This window comes from Uranotaenia lowii, chromosome 1, assembly GCF_029784155.1.
Source record: "Uranotaenia lowii strain MFRU-FL chromosome 1, ASM2978415v1, whole genome shotgun sequence".
NCBI classification, from domain to species: domain Eukaryota; kingdom Metazoa; phylum Arthropoda; class Insecta; order Diptera; family Culicidae; genus Uranotaenia; species Uranotaenia lowii.
In genome coordinates, this window is record NC_073691.1 from 80,366,553 (window position 1) to 80,387,868 (window position 21,316).

At 40.3% G+C, this 21,316-nt stretch overlaps 1 protein-coding gene across 1 annotated transcript; it reads right to left on the bottom strand.

The window, feature by feature from the left end:
* Positions 1–13,031: 13,031 nt before the first annotated feature.
* On the bottom strand, positions 13,032–18,344 carry LOC129737546 (uncharacterized). Its single transcript, XM_055728709.1, has one exon. The coding sequence runs from the start codon at positions 18,342–18,344 to the stop codon at positions 13,032–13,034; it is 5,313 nt and encodes a 1,770-aa protein (XP_055584684.1).
* Positions 18,345–21,316: the final 2,972 nt, after the last annotated feature.

A 21,316-nucleotide genomic window follows, 5' to 3' on the forward strand; every position in this document is an offset into this window, starting at 1 on the left:
CAGTAAATGTTGTTACCAAAACTATCTAGGCCGAGTACAACGTAACCTCAAGTCCAGCCCAAAATTGTTTTGGAAGCATGTGGAAAGTCAGCGTGGCGAAACTGAACACAAATTTTCGAGCATCTTTACTACAGTTTTTACTACAATATCCCCCGAACATTTGGATAGTGCTGTCAGAAACATCTTGCCTCTGCGCTTCTCTATTAATGGTACTGTTATAGTTGAGGATGCAGTCTCCAGTTGAGTGAAGTGCATAACTCCTTTTCTTGACAGTTCACACTGGAAACACTCTATCCAGCCAGGTCTCTGCCTGCTCCCCGGTGTGCCCCAAGGTAGTCACCTAGGGCCGATTATCTTCTCAATCTATTTTAACGATGTGCTCTCACTCCTCGATGGCCCGAAACTTTGTTATGCTGATGATCTTGAACTGTTCTACACCATAAAGGACCAGGACGACATTGATTTAAAGTTCAATCTATTCGCACAAAGTGGTGCGACACCAACTGCCTGCCTCTGAATCGCTAGATCTGGTGCACTCAGATTTGTGTGGCCCGATCGAAGTCCCGTCGCTTGGTGGAAGTCGTTATGTCATCACTTTTATAGACGACGCCAGTAGGAAGGTGTTCCTGTATTTTATAGGAAAGAAAAGCGAGGTGAAGGATGCCTACGAACGGTTCAAGGCCAGGGTCAAGCGGCAACTTGGACGAAAACTGACGGTGTTGAGAACTTACAACGGAACCGAGTACGTCAACGAAGAGATGCGGAAAAGTTTCGAGAAGGACGTCGCACTCTTCTGGAAAAGGCCCGTGCGATGCTGAACGATTCTAAATTGCCGAAGCAGGTTTGGGCTGAAGCAATTTTGACTGCAGCCTACATCATGAACCGGTGTCCATCAAGAGCGTTGGAGAACATCACACCCGAGGAAGCATGGTCCGGGAAACGTCCGAACTTGCATCACCTAAAGGTTCACGTGCGATGGCGCATGTGGTGAAGCAGATACGCAAGCTGGATCCGAAGTCCCAGGCATGCATTTTCGTTGGGTATGCCGAAGATTCCAAGGCTTACAGGTTGTACGATCCGGTCCGCAATGAAGTGTTCATCAGTCGTGATGTCATCTTGGTCGAAGAGGGAAAGCCGACGGCTTTGGTCAATTTTTCAAGCCCAGATCCTGTCAATTTCATGGAATTGACAACGATGCAGATGGAAGAATCTGTTACCCAATCCGAGGATGCTGACTCTGCGCTCCCTCCGCAACTTAGTAGACCGGCTGATCAGCAGCTAGAGTTTAGGCGCAGCGGTCGGGAGCGCCGACCTCCTGGCAAGTATTCCGATTATGTTACTTTTACGCCTTTTACTGTCCTGGAAAATTCCCCCCAGACATCCTTGGTTGCTACTGACGATCCCGTGAGTTACGCTGAAGCCCTGGCGCCGCCGGACCGAGGCCAATGGTTGGCCGCCATGCGAGAGAAGATTCGATCTTTGGAGGAGAATCAAACCTGGGAGTTAGCTGATTTGCCGAAAGACCAAAAACCGATACGCAACAAGTGGGTGTTCAGGACCAAACGGGATGCTGACGGACGAATCGACAAGTACAAGGCGCGTCTTGTCGTGAAGGAGTGTTCGCAACGTCCAGGGATCGACTACGACGAGGTCTATTCACTGGTGGTCCGATATTCGACGATTCGATATCTGCTGGCGCTTGCAGTGGAGCACGACTTGAATATCGAACAAATGGATGCTGTGAGTGCGTACCTACAAGGAAGTCTCGGAGATGAGGTCATCTTCATGGATCAGCCGGAAGGGTTCGGCGATACGAGCAATAAGGTCTGTTTGCTCAAGAAGGCGCTTTATGGTTTAAAGCAGTTCAGACGAGTGTGGAACGCACAACTGGATGGAGCACTGAAGGAGTTTGGCTTATCGCAATCGAAGGTGGACAGTTGCCTGTACTACCAGCTGGCGTGTGGAAAAATGCTTTTCGTCACCGTTTACGTTGATGATTTTCTAATTTTTTCAAACGACCCGAGCCTGAAGAAGAAGCTGAAGGAATTTCTATGTCAGCGGTTCAAGATGAAGGATCTTGGAGAGGCCCAACTTTGTCTCGGATTGCGAATTTCCCGTGACCGAGCTGATGGTAAACTGTGGATCGATCAGGCTCTGTACGTGGAGAGCATCTTGCAGCCGTTCAACATGGGAACTGCCACCCAGTTTCGGTTCCGATGGATCCAAGCACGAAGCTGGACGAGACGATGTGTCCGACCACGAGGGACGAGATTCTGGAGATGAAGGAGGTTCCGTACAAGGAAGCTGTTGGTTGTCTGACGTATTTGGCTCAAGCAACGAGGCCGGATATTAGTTTCGCCGTGAATCAGGTCAGTCAATTCTGCAGTAACCCTGGTCGCCAACACTGGGAAGCTGTGAAGAAGATATTCAAGTATCTGAAGGGAACCGTTTCCAACCGTATCGAGTACAGACGAGCAGGAGGTCATCTAGTTGGATACTCAGATGCGGATTGAGAAGGAGATCCTGATAGCCGGAAATCGACAACTGGCTATGTTTTCACCATGATGGGAGGAGCTGTGTCATGGAATGTGAAGCGGCAAGCAACTGTTGCGTTGTCTTCATGCGAGGCGGAGTATCTTGCGCTGTCCAAAACCATCCAAGAGGCTCTTTGGTGGCGCCATCTACTGTTGCAGATTTTTGGAGAGCGAGTCATCCCGATACGATGTGACAATCAATCAGCCATCTGTATCGCAAGGAACCAAAGGTACCATCCGAAGACGAAACACGTGGACATCCGGTATCACTTCGTGAAAGATGCACTGAAAGAAGGCGTTGTTGATCTGTCTTACATCAACACAAAAGATCAACCAGCAGACGGTTTCACCAAGGCGTTAACGAGTCTGAAGCATGAAGCATTCAAGAACTTGGTAGGACTCGTAGCTTAGGGAGGAGTGTTAGGACGTAGTAAGCAGCGACTCCTATGGTGCGAAGCATAGTAACCACTGTATCCTTAGTTACCTAGTTTGTTAGTAAAATGAAACAATTCAATCTTTGACGAGCATTCAACCAAGTTGGTTCAGCTGTGTTTCACTCTGCTCAATTAAAACCATCTTTGGCGTCGTGCAGGAGAACGGAGTGTGAAGGCGAAGGATGAACCACGAGCTCGCGCGGCTCTACGGCGAACCTAGTATCCAGAAGGTGGTGAAGGCCTGCCGGATACGCTGGTCGGGACATGTTGCGAGAATGCCGGACGACTGTCCTGCAAAACAGGTGTTCGCTACGAATCCGGTAGGAACAAGACGAGCGGGGCGCAACGAGCGAGGTGATTAGACCAAGTGGAGCGTGATCTGGCGAATGTGGGGTGTCCAAGAATTTGGAGAACGGTTGACATGGACCGAGTGAGTTTTAGGAATTATGTTCGCCATGTTATGTCGTGAGACGGAATACTACGAAAATATATAAATAAAACTCGACCGTAAGTTGGAGCTCGGAACTTTATTTCGAGTGGCCAAGGACTTCAAGGACGTGCACTGCCTAAAGAGCCCGTATTGCAGCATAGTTCGATCCAACTTCGAATACGCATCAGCTGTCTGGTGTCCCTACTACCAGAACGGTACCGAGGATATCCAGTGGCGCTTTGCGTTATGCCCTCAGACACCTAAACTTTCACCGGACCCGTTTCACCTGCCAAGCTACGAACGTCGATGTCGACTCAAAGACATGGATACTCTTCAAGTCCGAAGAAACGCAACACGAGCCTCTTTCGTCGCCAATCTTCTGACATCGCGAATCGATTGTCCTACGCTACTGGAAGCTATTCCTCTTAGTGTGAGACCCCATGGACTGAGAAACCAGGACCTTCAACTGTGTGTTCCCATTCGATTGAACAACTACGGAGCCAATAGTGCTTTCATCGGTGTTATGAAAACGTTCAACCGCTTTTCCGAGCTCTTCGACATTGACGATTCGAGGGATGTTTTCCGAAGAAAAGTTTTAAGTGCTTCGAGACCCCCGCAGTGAGACTTAAAATATGTTATTTTGTATTTAAATCTTGAGTCGTCATATATATGTGATCTACTGATAAGTATTAATTAACAATTCAGCTTGAAGGCGAGATAAACTAAATCAAAGATTCCCAAATCTCCAAAGAATTTTGTGTGTGCGGAACGCGAATAAGTGTGTCTTGCATCAAATTCCCTCAATAACTTACATAACTCAAGGGGTTCTGAAAAATCTTGAATCTAGAGCGAACTATGTTTTCGAGTTTCCCTTTTAAAACATTAGGCTAATTTTTCCCAGAGACACTCTGAGCTTACAAGGATTTGTAAAAAGACTCAGGAAAGAATGTTAGAATTTTATTTGAAAAAAAAAAAAATAGGTGAATATCTTAAAAAACTGCGTTAATATGGTTTTTTTTACGGAAGCAGTGCTCATTTTTTTCATATTGAAACTAACCGAAAAATCGCCAAAAAAAACCTAGGTCAACCTAAAACTGCGACTTGCGTTGTACAACTTCCCGCTAAACATGTATTTTTTGTTGTCCCCGACGGTTAAAATGTCGCTCCGAGCGACGGAGTCAAGAATGGAATGCGCATATTTTGCTTCGGTAACAGGAGCTCAGCAATGCCAGGATAACGACTCGCGACCGTCAGGACCAAGCAGGAGGACCGTTATTTTTGTTTCCCCTTTAAAAGAAGAGAGGAAAAAAAAATCAACCATGCGTGTAACATATTTCCTAGCCTAGGGGTGACTCGCAACGTGTCGTGTCCTTGCTTTTCTTACGAGCCTAGGGCCAGCTGGCAGGCAGACAGGAGGAGGAGGGCGGGGTTGTTTAGACGAGCGACAAAAACGTTTTGGGGAGGGTGTGTTATGAATGGAGAAAGTTTCGTTTAGCTGAATGGAAGTTTGTGAAACGGCGCAGTCGCGACTGAAAAATACGCGGGTAAAAATTGCTTTCCCAAGTAGAACAGAATCACATAGGGTTGTTCTAAACTTTATTACAATAATATCCTGGTAGATGTGAAGTAGAAGCGACTAGAAATTTTAATAAGCTTTATGTTTAAAAGTCGGAAATTCTGACGGCAACGGTAAATTGATCGATTGTAGTTTGTCCAATGTATGACGTTGCCTACCCAAAGGCGAATTAATTTGGAGGATGCTGCTGAAAAAATGTTGGCATCGCTCATTGGGAAATATAAATTCGGGCGTTGTCTTCTATCGAAACAAATCTTACTCAAACAGCAATTTGTGAGAATCAAACCGAAATACAATACCTTTTTGTGGCTTCAATTTCACATGACAACTCCGCATGAAAAGTCTTTTCTAAACCCTTTTCAAATCTTTGAAATAAAATCGAGTAAATTGATGTTTCATTTTGATGCCAAATGCCTTAGACAAGAAAAACAAAAACAAACAAAATAACAAAGCAGGTGACACTATGAAAGAATGTTTAAAAAGTTTTTTTAAAATTCATTCTGTATCCAACCGTCAGATAGATCGGATCGTGATATTCTAATCGTTAAATTTTGAAAAGTAGTGTGATTTTTTCTCGCGATTGCGTATCCATCTCGTGCGTTATCTCCAGCGCTTGGTCACCTGCTTGAGGTGGCGCGCCACAAAACTGGCATAAAGAGGATTGCTGCTAACACACCGTTACCAAGTGCGGTTGCTATGACGCGCAACAAAAAAGCGGGAACATCTGCCGCTAATCAACAAGCCAGTTGTTCAAAGCGACCTAGGTGTGAAGAAGATGCACCGTCGGATCATCATGCCAGGTTACTGGCAAACAACAGTTTTGCTGCGCTTCCAGTTCAAGATGTGCAAAAGAAATAGAAAGTGCCCCCATTATTTTTGACTTCCAAGGAAATAAACGCCCTCAGGAACGAGCTCACGGCGAAGCAAATTTTCCCTCTATTTAAGCTCTGCAGTATGGGGACAAAGATAATTTGTTCCTCCGAATCGGATTTCAAAGAAACCAAACAGTTCCTGCAAGACAAAAATCTAGAATTTTATACTCATGATTCTCCTGGAAATAAGCCGATGAAAGTAATTTTACGTGGTCTTCCGGAATTCAGCCCGGTGGACATATTGTCGGAGCTGAAAGCTTCAAAACTCAAACCGCTTAATGTTTTCCCTATCAAGCGGAAAGAAACTGGAAACTACCGGGACAAACTCTTTTTGGTTCACCTTGAGAAAGGGTCTGTGTCTCTGGAGAACCTCCGAAAGGTTAGGGCTCTTTTCAACATAATTGTTGAATGGGAGCGCTACCGGCCGAAAAAACGTGACGTGACACAGTGTGGCAAATGTTTGGCATTTGGTCATGGGACAAGAAACTGCTATATGCAAGCGCGGTGCAGTAAATGTGCTGAACATCACCTGACTGAAGATTGCAATCAAATTGAAGAGAATCCGGAACCCAAGTGTGCAAATTGTGGGGCTAACCATGAAGGCAACGATCGAGCATGCCCCAAGCGAACCGAATTCATTGAAATACGCAAACAGGCTACCTCCTCCACCTACTATGGAACATTTTCCGCTACTCTGTACTAATGTTCCAAACTTACCTCCACTTCCGCTGAATCAACGCAAGGAAAATGTGCCGCAACCTTCCACTGTACAACCAAGGTTGCCGAAATCACAGAAAAATCTGTAATTTCACAGAATTTTAAGCAAGTTTTCATCACAGAATCTGTGTCACAGAACACAGAATTTTGATAAATTCACAGATTTCACAGAATTTTTGAATTTTGTATCGATTTCCAAAATAATGATTTTTCAGCCAATACAAAATTTAGATTTTATTACCTAAAATTAAAAAAGTATAATGGATTATGTAATTTTAATTGATTTTGCCTTACTTAAATGTACAAAAGACCCAATTTCTCATGAATTTTCTATGCACATAAAGGAAAAAGCATCACAGAAAACCATCACAGAATTTTTGGGTAAAATCACAGAAATTCAGAATTTTTATTCTCAGAAACACAGAATTTTTTTCGGCAACCTTGTGTACAACACCGATTTGCAACAGCCGCCGCTGCCCATTCAGTCCAACTCACCGCTCCACCAGGCTGGAGAAAACCCGATTCTAACCTCGTCGCTCCTCCGTTAGATGATGACACTCTATACTCGCCGGACCAAATGATGGAGTTTGTCAAAGACATGCACCAGCAATTACGCCAATGCCGTACAAAGCAACAGCAACTCGATGCAGCCACGATGGTACTTCTTAACTTTCTCAACAAATATGGGCCCTAACTCAATAAAGATTCTTAATTGGAATGCTTGTTCCCTCCGGAACAAAACCATCGAACTTGCTAATTTCCTGGAAAGTCGTAATATTGACATTGCTATCCTGACAGAAACTCATCTTCGACCAGATATCAACGTGTTCATTCCAGATTTTCGTTTCATAAGACTCGATCGTACTCAAGGAGTAGGAGGAGGAGTAGCAATCGCACTGCGTAACAACATAAACTGCCGCCTGCTACCAAGTTTACGTACGGAAATCATCGAAGCTGTAGGAGCGGAGGTCGAAACAACTGAAGGAATTATAAACATAATCGCAGCATACTGTCCCACACAAACCAACAGTCGTGATGGATCTGCAGCGGTTCTTGGGCGAGACATCATCAAATTGACCAGAAATCGGGGACAGTTCATCATTGCCGGTGACCTCAACGCAAAACATCAAGCTTGGGGTAACACTCGAAGAAATCTCAATGGCAGCATCCTCCAGAAAGATCACGAAGAAGGCTTCTATACTATCTTGAATCCGGATACCCCAACCCGTCTGAACCGATCTGGGGCACATGCTACCATTGATTTTTTCATTACGAACCTGACCAACAACATCTCGAAACCTCTCGTGTTCCAAGAACTAAGCTCGGATCACTACCCAGTGTTGGTAGAAGTTGGATCCATGGTCAATCGGCATCTCATCACTCGGCGTAATTATCATCGTGTCAACTGGGAGCAGTTCCATCGCAGTGTGGATGCAGGCGTTAACTTTGCAGACTACCCGGAGACAATTCAAGACATCGATCAGCATCTCTGGAACATCGAGGACGCAATAACTCAAGCCCGGGAGCAGCATGTGCCTAAGGTCCGCCAGGTAAGCAACACTCTAACTATTGATAGACTCACTAAAGATCTTATTCGTACCCGTAACATCATCCGCAGACAGTATCAGCGAACTGGTCTGTCTTTCCTTAAAAGCCATATCAATCGATACACAAAAATAATCAAGATGAGACTTGTGGACATAAGGAATAATGATTTTTCTAACAAGATCCGCTCTCTCCCAGATTATGGAAGGCCATTTTGGAAACTAGCCAAAACCTTAAAAACTAAACCAAGACCCATCCCCCCCCCTGATTCCTCTCGATAACAATAGCTCCATAGATCGCCTCATAACTCCTGCTGAGAAGGCTGCTGAGATAGGTCGACACTTTGTAAGCTCCCACAATCTCGGGCACAATATTACAAGTCCATATACAACTGCCGTTAATGAATTCATAAATAACAGTCACCGAATCCAAAATGACTTCTCTGAACAACTGGAAATCACAGCTGACGAATTGTTCGGTTACATCAAATCATCAAAAAACATGAAAGCTCCTGGATTCGACAACATATTGAATTTAGAACTCAAGCAGTTAAGTCTAAGGTTCTTTGACCATCTGGCAACGATTTTCAATCAATGCATCCGCCTTAGCTATTTCCCCTCACACTGGAAATCAGCAAAGGTTATTCCTATCCAGAAATCTGGAAAAGACCCATCGTCTCCCAAAAGTTATCGCCCCATCAGCCTTCTCTCAGGATTATCCAAATTATTTGAGAAGGCAATCAATCAGAGGCTTCTAGCATCCGCTCATGAGAAAAACGTGCTACTTGAAGAGCAATTCGGTTTCCGAAATGGCCGCTCTACTGTTCACCAATTGACACGTGTCTCCAACATCCTCAAAAGAAACAAATCAGTCTCTAAAACCTCTGCCATGGCCTTGCTTGACATAGAAAAGGCATTTGACAACGTATGGCATGATGGTCTCATTTATAAACTGCACCAGTACAATCTTCCCAACTACTTAGTAAAAATCATACAAAACTATCTATCGGAGAGGTCCTTCCGAGTTTCACTAAACGGAAATATTTCCGATGCTCATGCTATTCCTGCCGGTGTTCCGCAGGGTAGTATACTAGGCCCTCTCTTATTTAACCTGTTTACCTCAGATATACCCTCAACCCCTGGAAACGGATCTCTGTCGCTTTTTGCTGATGATACTGCAGTCGTCCACAATGGTAGGGTAATTCGAGCGCTTAAAAATAAGCTACAGCGAAGCTTGGATGTCTTAGCAAGTTACTTTACTAGTTGGAAGATCTGCATAAATGCGGCAAAAACCCAAGTCATACTATTCCCCCATTCCCTGTCTCATAAACTTGTCCCTACTGAAGATTGTAAAATTTCCATGAATGGCACTACAGTAGAATGGTCGCATGATACTACCTACTTAGGAGTTACCCTAGACAGTAAACTGATTTTCAAACAGCATATCGAAAAAACTATAACCAAATGCAACATATTGATAAAATCACTGTATCCTTTATTCAACCGAAAATCCACACTGTCTCTGAAAAATAAGCTTGCTATCTATAAGCAAATTGTACTTCCCGTGATTGAGTACGGTATGCCAGTCTGGGAGAGTTGTGCAAAATCTCATCATCTTAAACTCCAGCGAATACAAAATAAATTCCTTCGTATGATATTAAATACCCCCCCAAGGACTCGTACCTGCGTGGTCCATGATTTGGCAGGAATTCAGACCCTTGAAAATCGCTTTAGTGAGTCTATTCATAAGTTCAGAGCAAGTTGCCGAGCATCAGAACACCAGATCATACGAGATCTAGTTTCCCCCTAGATTATCAAATGTATTATTAGTTAGGTAGGTTATCAAATTATTTTTCCTATTTAAAACCAACAACTAACTAAAAGTGAAAATGATGTGTACTCTAAAATGTAAACTAATTGAATCAAACGAAACTTGAAGAAGATCCATGATTGTAGAGCTTATTAGGCTGATCAACAACTATGTTAAATCAAATGTATAACCATAAAATCAGAGAAATAAAATGTTATTTTACTACTACTACTTTTTTAAAATTAATTAAAATTAAAACAATTTTTTTTGGGTTTTTAAAATTTATAAATTTAATAAATAAGACCATTTTTGAAATTTTTGTAATTTTGGCATCATTTTGACATTTCAGTCATTTTTGACATTTCAGTCATTTCAGTCATTCTCGTCATTTTTGTCATTTTTGTCGATTTTGTAATTTTTGTCAGTTTTGTCATTTTTGTAATTTTTGTCATTTTTGTATTTTTTTGTAATTTTTGTCATCTTTGTCATTTTTGTCATTTTTGTCATTTTTGTCATTTTTGTCATTTTTGTCATTTTTGTCATTTTTGTCATTTTTGTCATTTTTGTCAATTTTGTCATTTTTGTCATTTTTGTCATTTTTGTCATTTTTGTCATTTTTGTCATTTTTGTCATTTTTGTCATTTTTGTCATTTTTGTCATTTTTGTCATTTTTGTCATTTTTGTCATTTTTGTCATTTTTGTAGTTTTTGACAGTTTTGTCATTTTTGTAATTTTTGTAATTTTTGTAATTTTTGTCATTTTTGTCATTTTTGTCATTTTTGTCATTTTTGTCATTTTTGTCATTTTTGTCATTTTTGTCATTTTTGTCATTTTTGTAATTTTTGTCATTTTTGTCATTTTTGTCATTTTTGTCATTTTTGTCATTTTTGTCATTTTTGTCATTTTTGTCATTTTTGTCATTTTTGTCATTTTTGTCATTTTTGTCATCTTTTGTCATTTTGTCATTTTTGTTATTTTTGTCATTTTTATCATTTTTATCATTTTTGTCATTTTTGTCATTTTTGACATTTTTGTCATTTTTATCATTTTTATCATTTTTGTCTTTTTTTTATTTTTGTCATTTTTGTCATTTTTGTCATTTTTGTCATTTTTGTCATTTTTGTCATTTTTGTCATTTTTGTCATTTTTGTCATTTTTGTCATTTTTGTCATTTTTGTCATTTTTGTCATTTTTGTCATTTTTGTCATTTTTGTCATTTTTGTCATTTTTGTCATTTTTGTCATTTTTGTCATTTTTGTCATTTTTGTCATTTTTGTCATTTTTGTCATTTTTGTCATTTTTGTCATTTTTGTCATTTTTGTCATTTTTGTCATTTTTGTCATTTTTGTCATTTTTGTCATTTTTGTTATTTTTGTCATATTTTGTCATTTTGTCATTTTTGTTATTTTTGTCATTTTTATCATTTTTGTCATTTTTGTCATTTTTGTCTTTTTTTTTATTTTTGTCATTTTTGTCATTTTTGTCATTTTTGTCATTTTTGTCATTTTTGTCATTTTTGTCATTTTTGTCATTTTTGTCATTTTTGTCATTTTTGTCATTTTTGTCATTTTTGTCATTTTTGTCATTTTTGTCATTTTTGTCATTTTTGTCATTTTTGTCATTTTTGTCATTTTTGTAATTTTTGTAATTTTTGTAATTTTTGTCATTTTTGTTAATTTTTGTAATTTTTGTCATTTTTGTAATTTTTGTAATTTTTGTAATTTTTGTAATTTTTGTAATATTTGTAATTTTTGTAATTTTTGTCCTTTTTGTAATTTTTGTAATTTTTGTCATTTTTCTAATTTTTGTCATTTTTGTCATTTTTGTCATTTTTGTCATTTTCGTCATTTTTGTCATTTTTGTCATTTTTGTCATTTTTGTCATTTTTGTCATTTTTGTCATTTTTGTCATTTGTGTCATTTTTGTCATTTTTGGTCATTTTTGTCATTTTTGTCATTTTTGTCATTTTTGTCATTTTTGTCATTTTTTGTCATTTTTGTAATTTTTGTAATTTTTGTAATTTTTGTCATTTTTGTCATTTTTGACATTTTTTTTTTTGTAATTTTTGTAATTTTTGTATTTTCTGTAATTTTTGTAATTTTTGTAATTTTTGTCATTTTTGTAATTTTAGTAATTTTAGTAATTTTAGTAATTTTAGTAATTTTAGTAATTGTTTGTGTCCGGATGGGCCTCTTACCACCAACCTGGTACCAATATCTTCGTTGGGAATGGCTTGTCCGACCTGGAAGCCAACCGTCGTTACAGTCCACAAAATCCAGCCAAGTGTAACCGTGTATCGTGCAGAATGCAGAACTCCCCCTTTGGAAGTGGATTTCGCGAACCAAATAAAAACTCGCGGAATTTACTTCACGTTATAAAACGGGTTTTTACTTAACGTTATTTAGAACTTATAACTATAATAAATTATTATAAAGCAAAGGCCTTTTAGATACCCGGCCAAGGTTTAATGCTTTCTGTCGATCGGTCGGTAGTCGGTGGTCAACTGTTGGCTTGGTCGTCGGCTCAGTCGTTCGCGGCTCTGCAGTTGTAAGGGGCATTGTTCGAAGCAATCGTATTGTTATCAGGAACTCACGCTCTTATCACTCGCCCGAATGATCATTGCTGATCATCGATGATCCATTCCTCCGATGACGACGCCTATTATTCGTGTACGGTGGAAGGAAAGGGCATGCATGGAACTAGACCTAGGAGATGCGAGTATAGTAACCTCAGCAGATCAATTTCTTTATTGTTGATCTCCCAATACCTCCGCTTCTCTAACTCGGGTTTATGCTACAGTACAGTGGTTCCCAAACAGAACATCCTCACCCACCCAGAAATTAATTGTGAATTTCTGTATCGATTAAATTTTACCTTAAGAATGACTTGTGAGAAATTTTTGGTGAACTTAACTGACTCAATCACTGACTGAACTCGGACTGATTTTAACGTACTCATCAGACTCAAAATTAATTATTAGCCGACATGATGGGAAGACACATTCTGACAAAGTCTGACATTATTCTGACAATAAATTCCCAATCTTGTTCTTTTCATATACCAATCTGACACAGTTCTCACCCAACTCAATCAATATGTTTTTCTGACACGACATCAATCATTATGTTTTTCAGCCGCATTCTGATCTGTATTTTCACTGGAGTCTGGCATTGGTAGCAGACACAACTTTTCAACCGGTCGCTTTTTCAACCCTGACTCCGTTTTCAGCGTAACAACCCGGGTTATACCATCATGTCCGGGGTGAAGCTCAACAACTCTGCCCATTTTCCATCTACAGGGAGGAACATTTTCATCCTTAATGATGACTAGACTACCAATATCAATAGACACAGAGGGTTTCCATCTTTTTGTTCTAGCTTGAAGTAGACATAAATATTCTCTACGCCACCGATTCCAAATCAGATGAATATTTTTCTGCATCAGCTGCATTTGATTAAGCCTGTTATCTGGTGTTTGTTCGTAGGATTTATCTGGCATGGACTGTAAGGACTCTCCGATTATAAAATGACCCGGTGTCAAAGGTTCTAGATCATTAGGATCGTTCGAAAGTGGTGTAATGGGCCGCGAATTCAAACAAGCTTCGACCTGAACCAGAAGCGTCGTGAAATCTTCCGTACTCACAGGGTTTTCCCCGATAACCCTCAAAATATGCCTTTTTGCGGAACGCACCGCTGCCTCCCACAAACCTCCAAAATGTGGGGCACTAGGGGGATTGAAATGCCACTTGATTCCATCGCTACCACATTCCTTGTAAACCTTTTCTCTATGATTCTGACTCTTCAACAGACTAAACAATTCCGACATTTGATTTCTGGCTCCCACAAAGTTCGTACCGTTGTCTGAAAATATCTCTGAGCATTTTCCTCTTCTTCCGACAAACCTGCGCAAGGCCTGTACGAACCGTTCTGTGGATAGATCTGACACAAGCTCAAGATGTACTGCTTTAGTTGACATGCACACAAAAATAGCAACGTATGCCTTTACTACTGGGCGTCTAGGAGCCGGGCGGATGTATATTGGACCGAAATAATCCACTCCTGTCTTACAAAATGCACGCGATACCGTTACGCGTGAAGCCGGCAGTTCTGCCATGAACTGCTGAATTGGTGTGGGACGAGCCTTGAAGCATGTGTGACATTTTTGAATAACCTGACGAGCTACGCTTCTTCCACCCAGAGGCCAAAACCTTAACCTAACCGTAGCTAAAAGCAACTGAGGACCTGCGTGCAATAATCGGCCGTGATAGTGTTCTAGGATTAGTCGAGTAAGATCGTGACGGGCTGGTAAGACTATCGGATGTTTTGCCGCTTCTGACTCGGACGAATTGCTCAATCTACCACCAATTCTCAACAAACCATCGGGGGATATTTTGGGATTGAACCACCTTAGTTTCGATTGCCTTGACACAAAATCGCCCTTAGAAAGAGCCTTTAATTCCTCAGCAAAACACTCTTTTTGAACACACATCGCTAAAACTCTTTCAGCTTCATCCATCTCAGCTGTTTGTAGGAAAGGTTGAAATTTGACCTGACGCTTTGACCTTAAAAGCTTCATAAATCTTAACAAGTAAGCCGTACATCTGACCATTTTAGTGTAATCCGAATACAAACTAAAATACCAACAATTGAAATCTGACTCATGCTTGGAAGTGTTTGTGGCCAATACTGTTACTGTTGTTCGGCGCTTTTCCTCTTCGCCAATCTCCGTTAAGTGATTATCTGGAAGTTCTGGCCAGTTTTCCTTTTCAAGTGCTAACCAGGACGGACCTTCCCACCATAAACGAGAATTACCTATTTCGGCGGGAGGAATGCCGCGAGAAATCAGATCTGATGGGTTGTCGACGCCAGGGACATGCCTCCATTCACATCCCTCTGTGAGCTTTTGTATTTTGGCAACTCGATTTGCCACATAAGTAGTCCAGGTAGATGGAACAGCCTGTAACCATCGCCACACGCATGTGGAATCTGTCCAGAAGTAAACTGGACATTCAAACTTCATGGATTCTTGAACAAATTTGAAAAGTTCGGCAGTTAGTAATGCCCCACACAATTCTAAACGTGGAATTGACTGACTTGCTAGCGGAGATACCCTCGATTTGGCAGACAACAAACAAATCTCAACCTCTCCATTTGGGTTAACGCTTTTCAAATAGACGCAGCCACCATACGCCTTCTCCGAAGCGTCCGAAAAACAGTGGATTTCCTTGTAGATGGCTCCTGGGATTATGTTGCACCGTTTGATACGAATGTTGTTGAGAGAAACCAGTTGTTCGTAGTATTTCAGCCAATCCTCACCCACCGTTGGAGGCAATGGCTGATCCCAGTCCAATCTTTGGTCGTCGCTATTCCTTAACGTCCACAATTGCTGCATAAATATTTTAGCAGTTGTTATTGCAGCACCAAGAAGTCCCAACGGATCGAAAAGCGTAGCTATTACCGACAGCACCTTGCGTTTTGTTAAAACCGAGGATTTTGGAATTTCAGGAATGTTGAAGTTGTACTTGAAGACATCAGATTTCGGTATCCATGTGAGCCCAAGTATCTTCATCGAAGGATCTATCTCCGATCCATCTGAAGACTCTTCAATAGCTACACTGTCTTGTGGAAGCCCTTGCAGGACTTCTGCACAATTTGATGCGAATTTTCGTAACCGAAATCCTCCAGCTTTTGCAGCTTTATCTAACTGAATTCTCAGTTTGAGTGCTGCGTTTGCATCGTCTGCACCAGATACAACATCGTCCATATATGTATCTTCCGAAAATACCCGCGAGGCCAGGGGATATCTCTCTGCTTCGTCTAACGCCAACTGCTTTAGAGTACGAGTAGCTAAAAACGGAGCTGGTTTAGTACCGTACGTTACCGTGTTCAGTTCGAAAGTCTTTACTGGTTCCGATGGTGAATTCCTCCATAGAATAGACTGAAGTGGGCGATCTTCCTTTGCTACGTTGATTTGTCGAAACATTTTCTCGACGTCAGCCACGACCATGATCTGACACATTCGACAGCGGAGTATTATCGCCCTAAGATCATCCTGGATAACCGGACCTGTTAATAACCCATCGTTTAATGAAATACCAGTTGTAGTTTTACACGAGGCGTCGAATACTACACGCAACTTAGTAGTCGTACTACTCTCCTTCTCGACCGGATGATGTGGCAAAAAACAGCGTTTAGTATTTGACGTTTCATTTACTTCTCTCATGTGCCCTAGCTGTATATATTCGTCCATGAACTTGGTATATAGCTCACGCAATTCCGGACTCCTAGCTAGTCTGCGCTCGGTTGCGCCCAAGCGCCGTAAGGCTATTTCCCTCGAATCGCCTAAGTTGGGGAAAACCTCTTCGTTCTTAGGAAGAGAGACTGTGTACCTTCCATCGCCGTCTCTCTGTACCGTTTTCTGGAAAATTTCCTCGCAACGCTTTTCCTCTCGTGAGTAAAGGTTTTCCGAACCTAGCTCCTCACAAGCCCAGAACCGAGCGACAAGAGTATCAAGAGACTCTGTCGTTGAAACAGTGCAAACAATCCGTGCTGAAGTCTCTTGCGATAAACCTCCAGAAACAACCCAACCGAAAACTGACTCTGTTAGTGTAGGCAATTGGTCTCCGATGGAAATCCGTTTTCCCGTTTCGAAGAAGTCAAAGAACGACTCAATACCTAACACCAAATCCACCACCTTCGACTCAAAAAATGATGGATCCGCTAACTCAATACCATTTGGGAATGACCATTCATCCGTTGAAACCGTAGCAGTTGGCAGATCGACCGTTACCTTGGGTAGAACCAGGAATTCCATTTCCTTAACGTAACTGTTCACCCTTGATCGCACCACTGCTTGAACCTTGTGTTTAACCCTGGTAGATGTCCGACCAATACCAAGTATCGCAACATCTACCCTTTTCCGACTCATCTTCAAACGCTGACTCAATCTTTCCGACATGAAATTGCTTTCTGATCCCGAATCGAGCAGCGCTCGAGCTGGATATCTATTTCCCATTTCATCTTCTAAGAGAACCACGGCAGTTGCTAAAAGAACCCGACAATTAGCCTTGCGCCCGACACCCGATGTCACGCATGATGATAAAGCTGTGTTAGAAACCTGACAAGATGTTTCTCCTCTCTTAGAAGTGCCATTGGTTTCACCTGACCTTGAAGATTCCGAAATTTCTCCGTTTTTACCCTTAAAACACACCAGAGTATGATGGCGACCTCCACAATTCCGACACGAAAACTTTGACTGACAATCTCGAGCCATATGAGATGTTCTGAAACAGTTCCGACATAAAGAGTGATTTCTCAAAACCGAATCCCTTTCTGACACAGACAATTTCAAAAATTTCTGACACTGATGCAAGGGATGCTGACCATTACAAGCAAAACATTTAGACCCATTCATATTCACATTATTATGAAATGTTCTGACACTGACTCTCTGTTTAGTTGACATTTGTGGAGGTGCACCCTTAGTATCATTCAACCTTGGTGGAAGAGCTTCCAAAACTCGAACCCGCCTGTGCAGAAAATCTGTTAAATCGGATAAAGTATCTTCTTCCTTGGAGGCGGATTCTTCTTCCCAACTTCTACGAGTTACTGGATCAAGGAGAGACACGAGATAGTTCACCAAAAGAAGATCCTTGTAATCCTTTGCTTCTAATACCTGATCCAAAGTGTTAACTATTCTCTCGAACCCTTCTAATAGTTGAAGAAGATCATTAACGGACTCTTTGCTCACCGAAGACAACTTGAAAAGCGATTGTACCTGCCTCTTTTTCAGTTGTTTGCTGTTGTTGTACCGCTTTAAAAGAATATCCCATGCAACTACGTAATTAGCTCTTGTGATTTGTAGAGGATCAATCAACGATTTTGGTTCACCTTGGAGACAACCTTTCAAGTAGTGGAATTTTTCTACCTCTGGCAAATCAGGTTTACAATGGATAAGTGAGATGTAGAGATCGCGAAACCCAAGCCATTCGTCAATATTTCCATTGAAAGACTGCAGTTTGATCTGTGGCAGCCTAACGTGATCGAAACCACCGCGATTATTAGTTTCGCCTGCACGAACGGATTGATCAAAATCAGAAAACTCCAAACGAGCCTTAGCCTTATCCATCAGAAACGATTTTGCAAAGTAATACCGGTCACTGAGCTCTTTTCGCTCCTTATCATAAAGTTCTACATCCGCTCCAAAATCTTCATGTGATTTTATATCAATTAACACTTCACCAAACCTTTCCCATAAATCATCAATCGCTGAAAGTCGAACCGAAATCTGCGCATGAGTAGCATCCTCTTGAAACGTTTCCACAAATTCCCACACATCAGAAAAGGACGACTGGATCTCTTTTAATTTGACTATTAAATACTTCAACGAAGGATTCTTCGAATCCTTAACAGCTTTGACCGTAGGCATGTTAGAAATCCGCAATTAAATCAATCCAATATTATTTCAACTTTGTATCAACAAAATGTTGCAATAAGGGAGCAAGGTGAAGAAAAACCAAGGTAAAGGCCGAGAAAAACGAGACAATTGTTCTAACGAACAGTTTTAATCTCAAGGAAATGCGCCGTTATAAATTACCACCAAAAATTCGTTTTACCATATATTATTTTAAAAACCAGAATCACCAAATTGAATAATATCATAAAAATATTCGAATCAAAAATAATCTTAAAATTTCTCACAAGTTCATCACTGTTTAGGAACCACTGTTAATGTTGTAGCTTACCGATTGTAGCATAAGTGTGTCACCCAGCTCGCCGTCGCTGTAGATCGAATCGTTGCCTTCCTTGATGAAACCTCGCTTCGGATCTCGTAGCTAGCCCAGGTCAACCATGCACCTGATGGATGTCGAGCGAGCACCGATGTTGCACCAATTGCAACTAGCCAACAGTGGATGAGCTTGTAGGATTGTTGAACCAAAGGGAGGGAGCGATCGGAACCACCAGGATAGCCGCGCCTCACTTTTCTATGACCGTTTCGTAGGTTGAGAACCAAAGGACCGCCTGGCATGCACCGATCCTGATCCAGTCCGAAAACCCTTGTTGAGTTGAGCACCACCGATTCGTCAAGCATGCACCGATCCCAATGCAATCAATTCCCAAAGCGCTTATTGCATTGAACCTCACCGAATCGTCCAAAATGCACCGATCCTGGTCCGAATCGATATCCGAAATGAAATCACCTATTGATCCCAATCAATAGTGAACAAAACACCCTTTGTGTTTGATCACAAATCGCGATGGCGACGCTATCCAGCAAGCGTCCCCTTTCCCGTGCAAATGGCGAATTGTATGGTTGGCGTCCCCTCTTGTGTCCAGAATTCAACGGTATCGTATCCGGTCTCAGGCCCTCATCCGGCTCGAAGGACCAATGTTTGTGTCCGGATGGGCCTCTTACCACCAACCTGGTACCAATATCTTCGTTGGGAATGGCTTGTCCGACCTGGAAGCCAACCGTCGTTACAGTCCACAAAATCCAGCCAAGTGTAACCGTGTATCGTGCAGAATGCAGAACTCCCCCTTTGGAAGTGGATTTCGCGAACCAAATAAAAACTCGCGGAATTTACTTCACGTTATAAAACGGGTTTTTACTTAACGTTATTTAGAACTTATAACTATAATAAATTATTATAAAGCAAAGGCCTTTTAGATACCCGGCCAAGGTTTAATGCTTTCTGTCGATCGGTCGGTAGTCGGTGGTCAACTGTTGGCTTGGTCGTCGGCTCAGTCGTTCGCGGCTCTGCAGTTGTAAGGGGCATTGTTCGAAGCAATCGTATTGTTATCAGGAACTCACGCTCTTATCACTCGCCCGAATGATCATTGCTGATCATCGATGATCCATTCCTCCGATGACGACGCCTATTATTCGTGTACGGTGGAAGGAAAGGGCATGCATGGAACTAGACCTAGGAGATGCGAGTATAGTAACCTCAGCAGATCAATTTCTTTATTGTTGATCTCCCAATACCTCCGCTTCTCTAACTCGGGTTTATGCTACAGTACAGTGGTTCCCAAACAGAACAGTAATTTTAGTAATTTTAGTAATTTTAGAAATTTTTGTAATTTTTGTAATTTTTGTAATTTTTGTAATTTTTGTAATTTTTGTTAATTTTTGTAATTTTTGTAATTTTTGTAATTTTTGTAATTTTTGTAATTTTTGTAATATTTGTAATTTTTGTAATTTTTGTCCTTTTTGTAATTTTTGTAATTTTTTGTAATTTTTGTAATTTTTGTAACTCTTGTGAATTTTGTAATATTGTAATTTCTTTATTTTTGGGTGTTTTTGTATTTTTGGGTATTTTTGTAATTTTTGTAATTTTTGTCAGTTTTGTCATTCTTGTCATTTTTGTAATTTTTGTAACTTTTGTAACTTTTGTTATTTTTGTAATTTTTGTATTTTTTTGTAATTTTTGTAATTTTTGTTATTTTTGAAATTTTTGTAATTTTTGTAATTTTTGTCATTTTTATCATTTTTGTCATTTTTGTCATTTTTGTCATTTTTGTCATTTTTGTCATTTTTGTCATTTTTGTCATTTTTGTCATTTTTATCATTTTTGTCATTTTTGTCATTTTTGTCATTTTTGTTATTTTTGTCATTTTTGTCATTTTTGTAGTTTTTGTAATTGTAGTAAATTTTGTCATTTTTGTAATTTTTGTAATTTTTGTAATTTTTGTAATTTTTGTAAATTTTGTAATTTTTGTAATTTTTGTCATTTTTGTAATTTTTGTCATTTTTGTAATTTTGTGTTTGTTTGACATTTCTGTCATTTCTATCATTTTTCATCAATTTTATCATTTTTCATTTTGGTCATTTTTGTCTTTTTCGTCATTTTTATATTGTTTGTCATTTTGTCAATTTTAACATTTAGTCAGTTTTGGTATTTTTGTCATTTTGTCAATTTAGTCTTTTTTGTCATTTGTGTCATTTATATCGTTTTTGCCATTTTTGTTACTTTGGTCATTTTTGTCTTTTCCGTCATTTTTATCTTTTGGTAATTTTGGTCAGTTTGCTCAATTTTATCATTTTGTTATTTTTGCCATCTTTGTAATTTTGGTATTTTTTTCATTTTAGTCATTTTTGTCATTTCTGTCATTTTTATCATTTTTGTCATATTGGTATTTTTGTCATTTAAGTATTTTTTGTCATTTTCTTCACCCTTATTCCTTTTTCACACTTACCAAATTATCATTTTCTTCTGAAAACAATATGCCGAGTAACGAAGAGTCTGATGAAACGCCTGAGTATAAGCAAGGACTATTTCAAGATCCTGAACGTAAGGATTGCAAGTGCATGATTTTTAACGCCTGCAGGTATACTTTTGTTTTCTACAAACAGTTTTGAAAATTAAATTTTCCAAAAAATCTATAAATGGTTATCTTTCC

Bases quoted from the DNA above. Each gene is read 5' to 3' on its own strand.
- LOC129737546 (XM_055728709.1), bottom strand. From the start codon at position 18,344: ATGCCTACGGTCAAAGCTGTTAAGGATTCGAAGAATCCTTCGTTGAAG.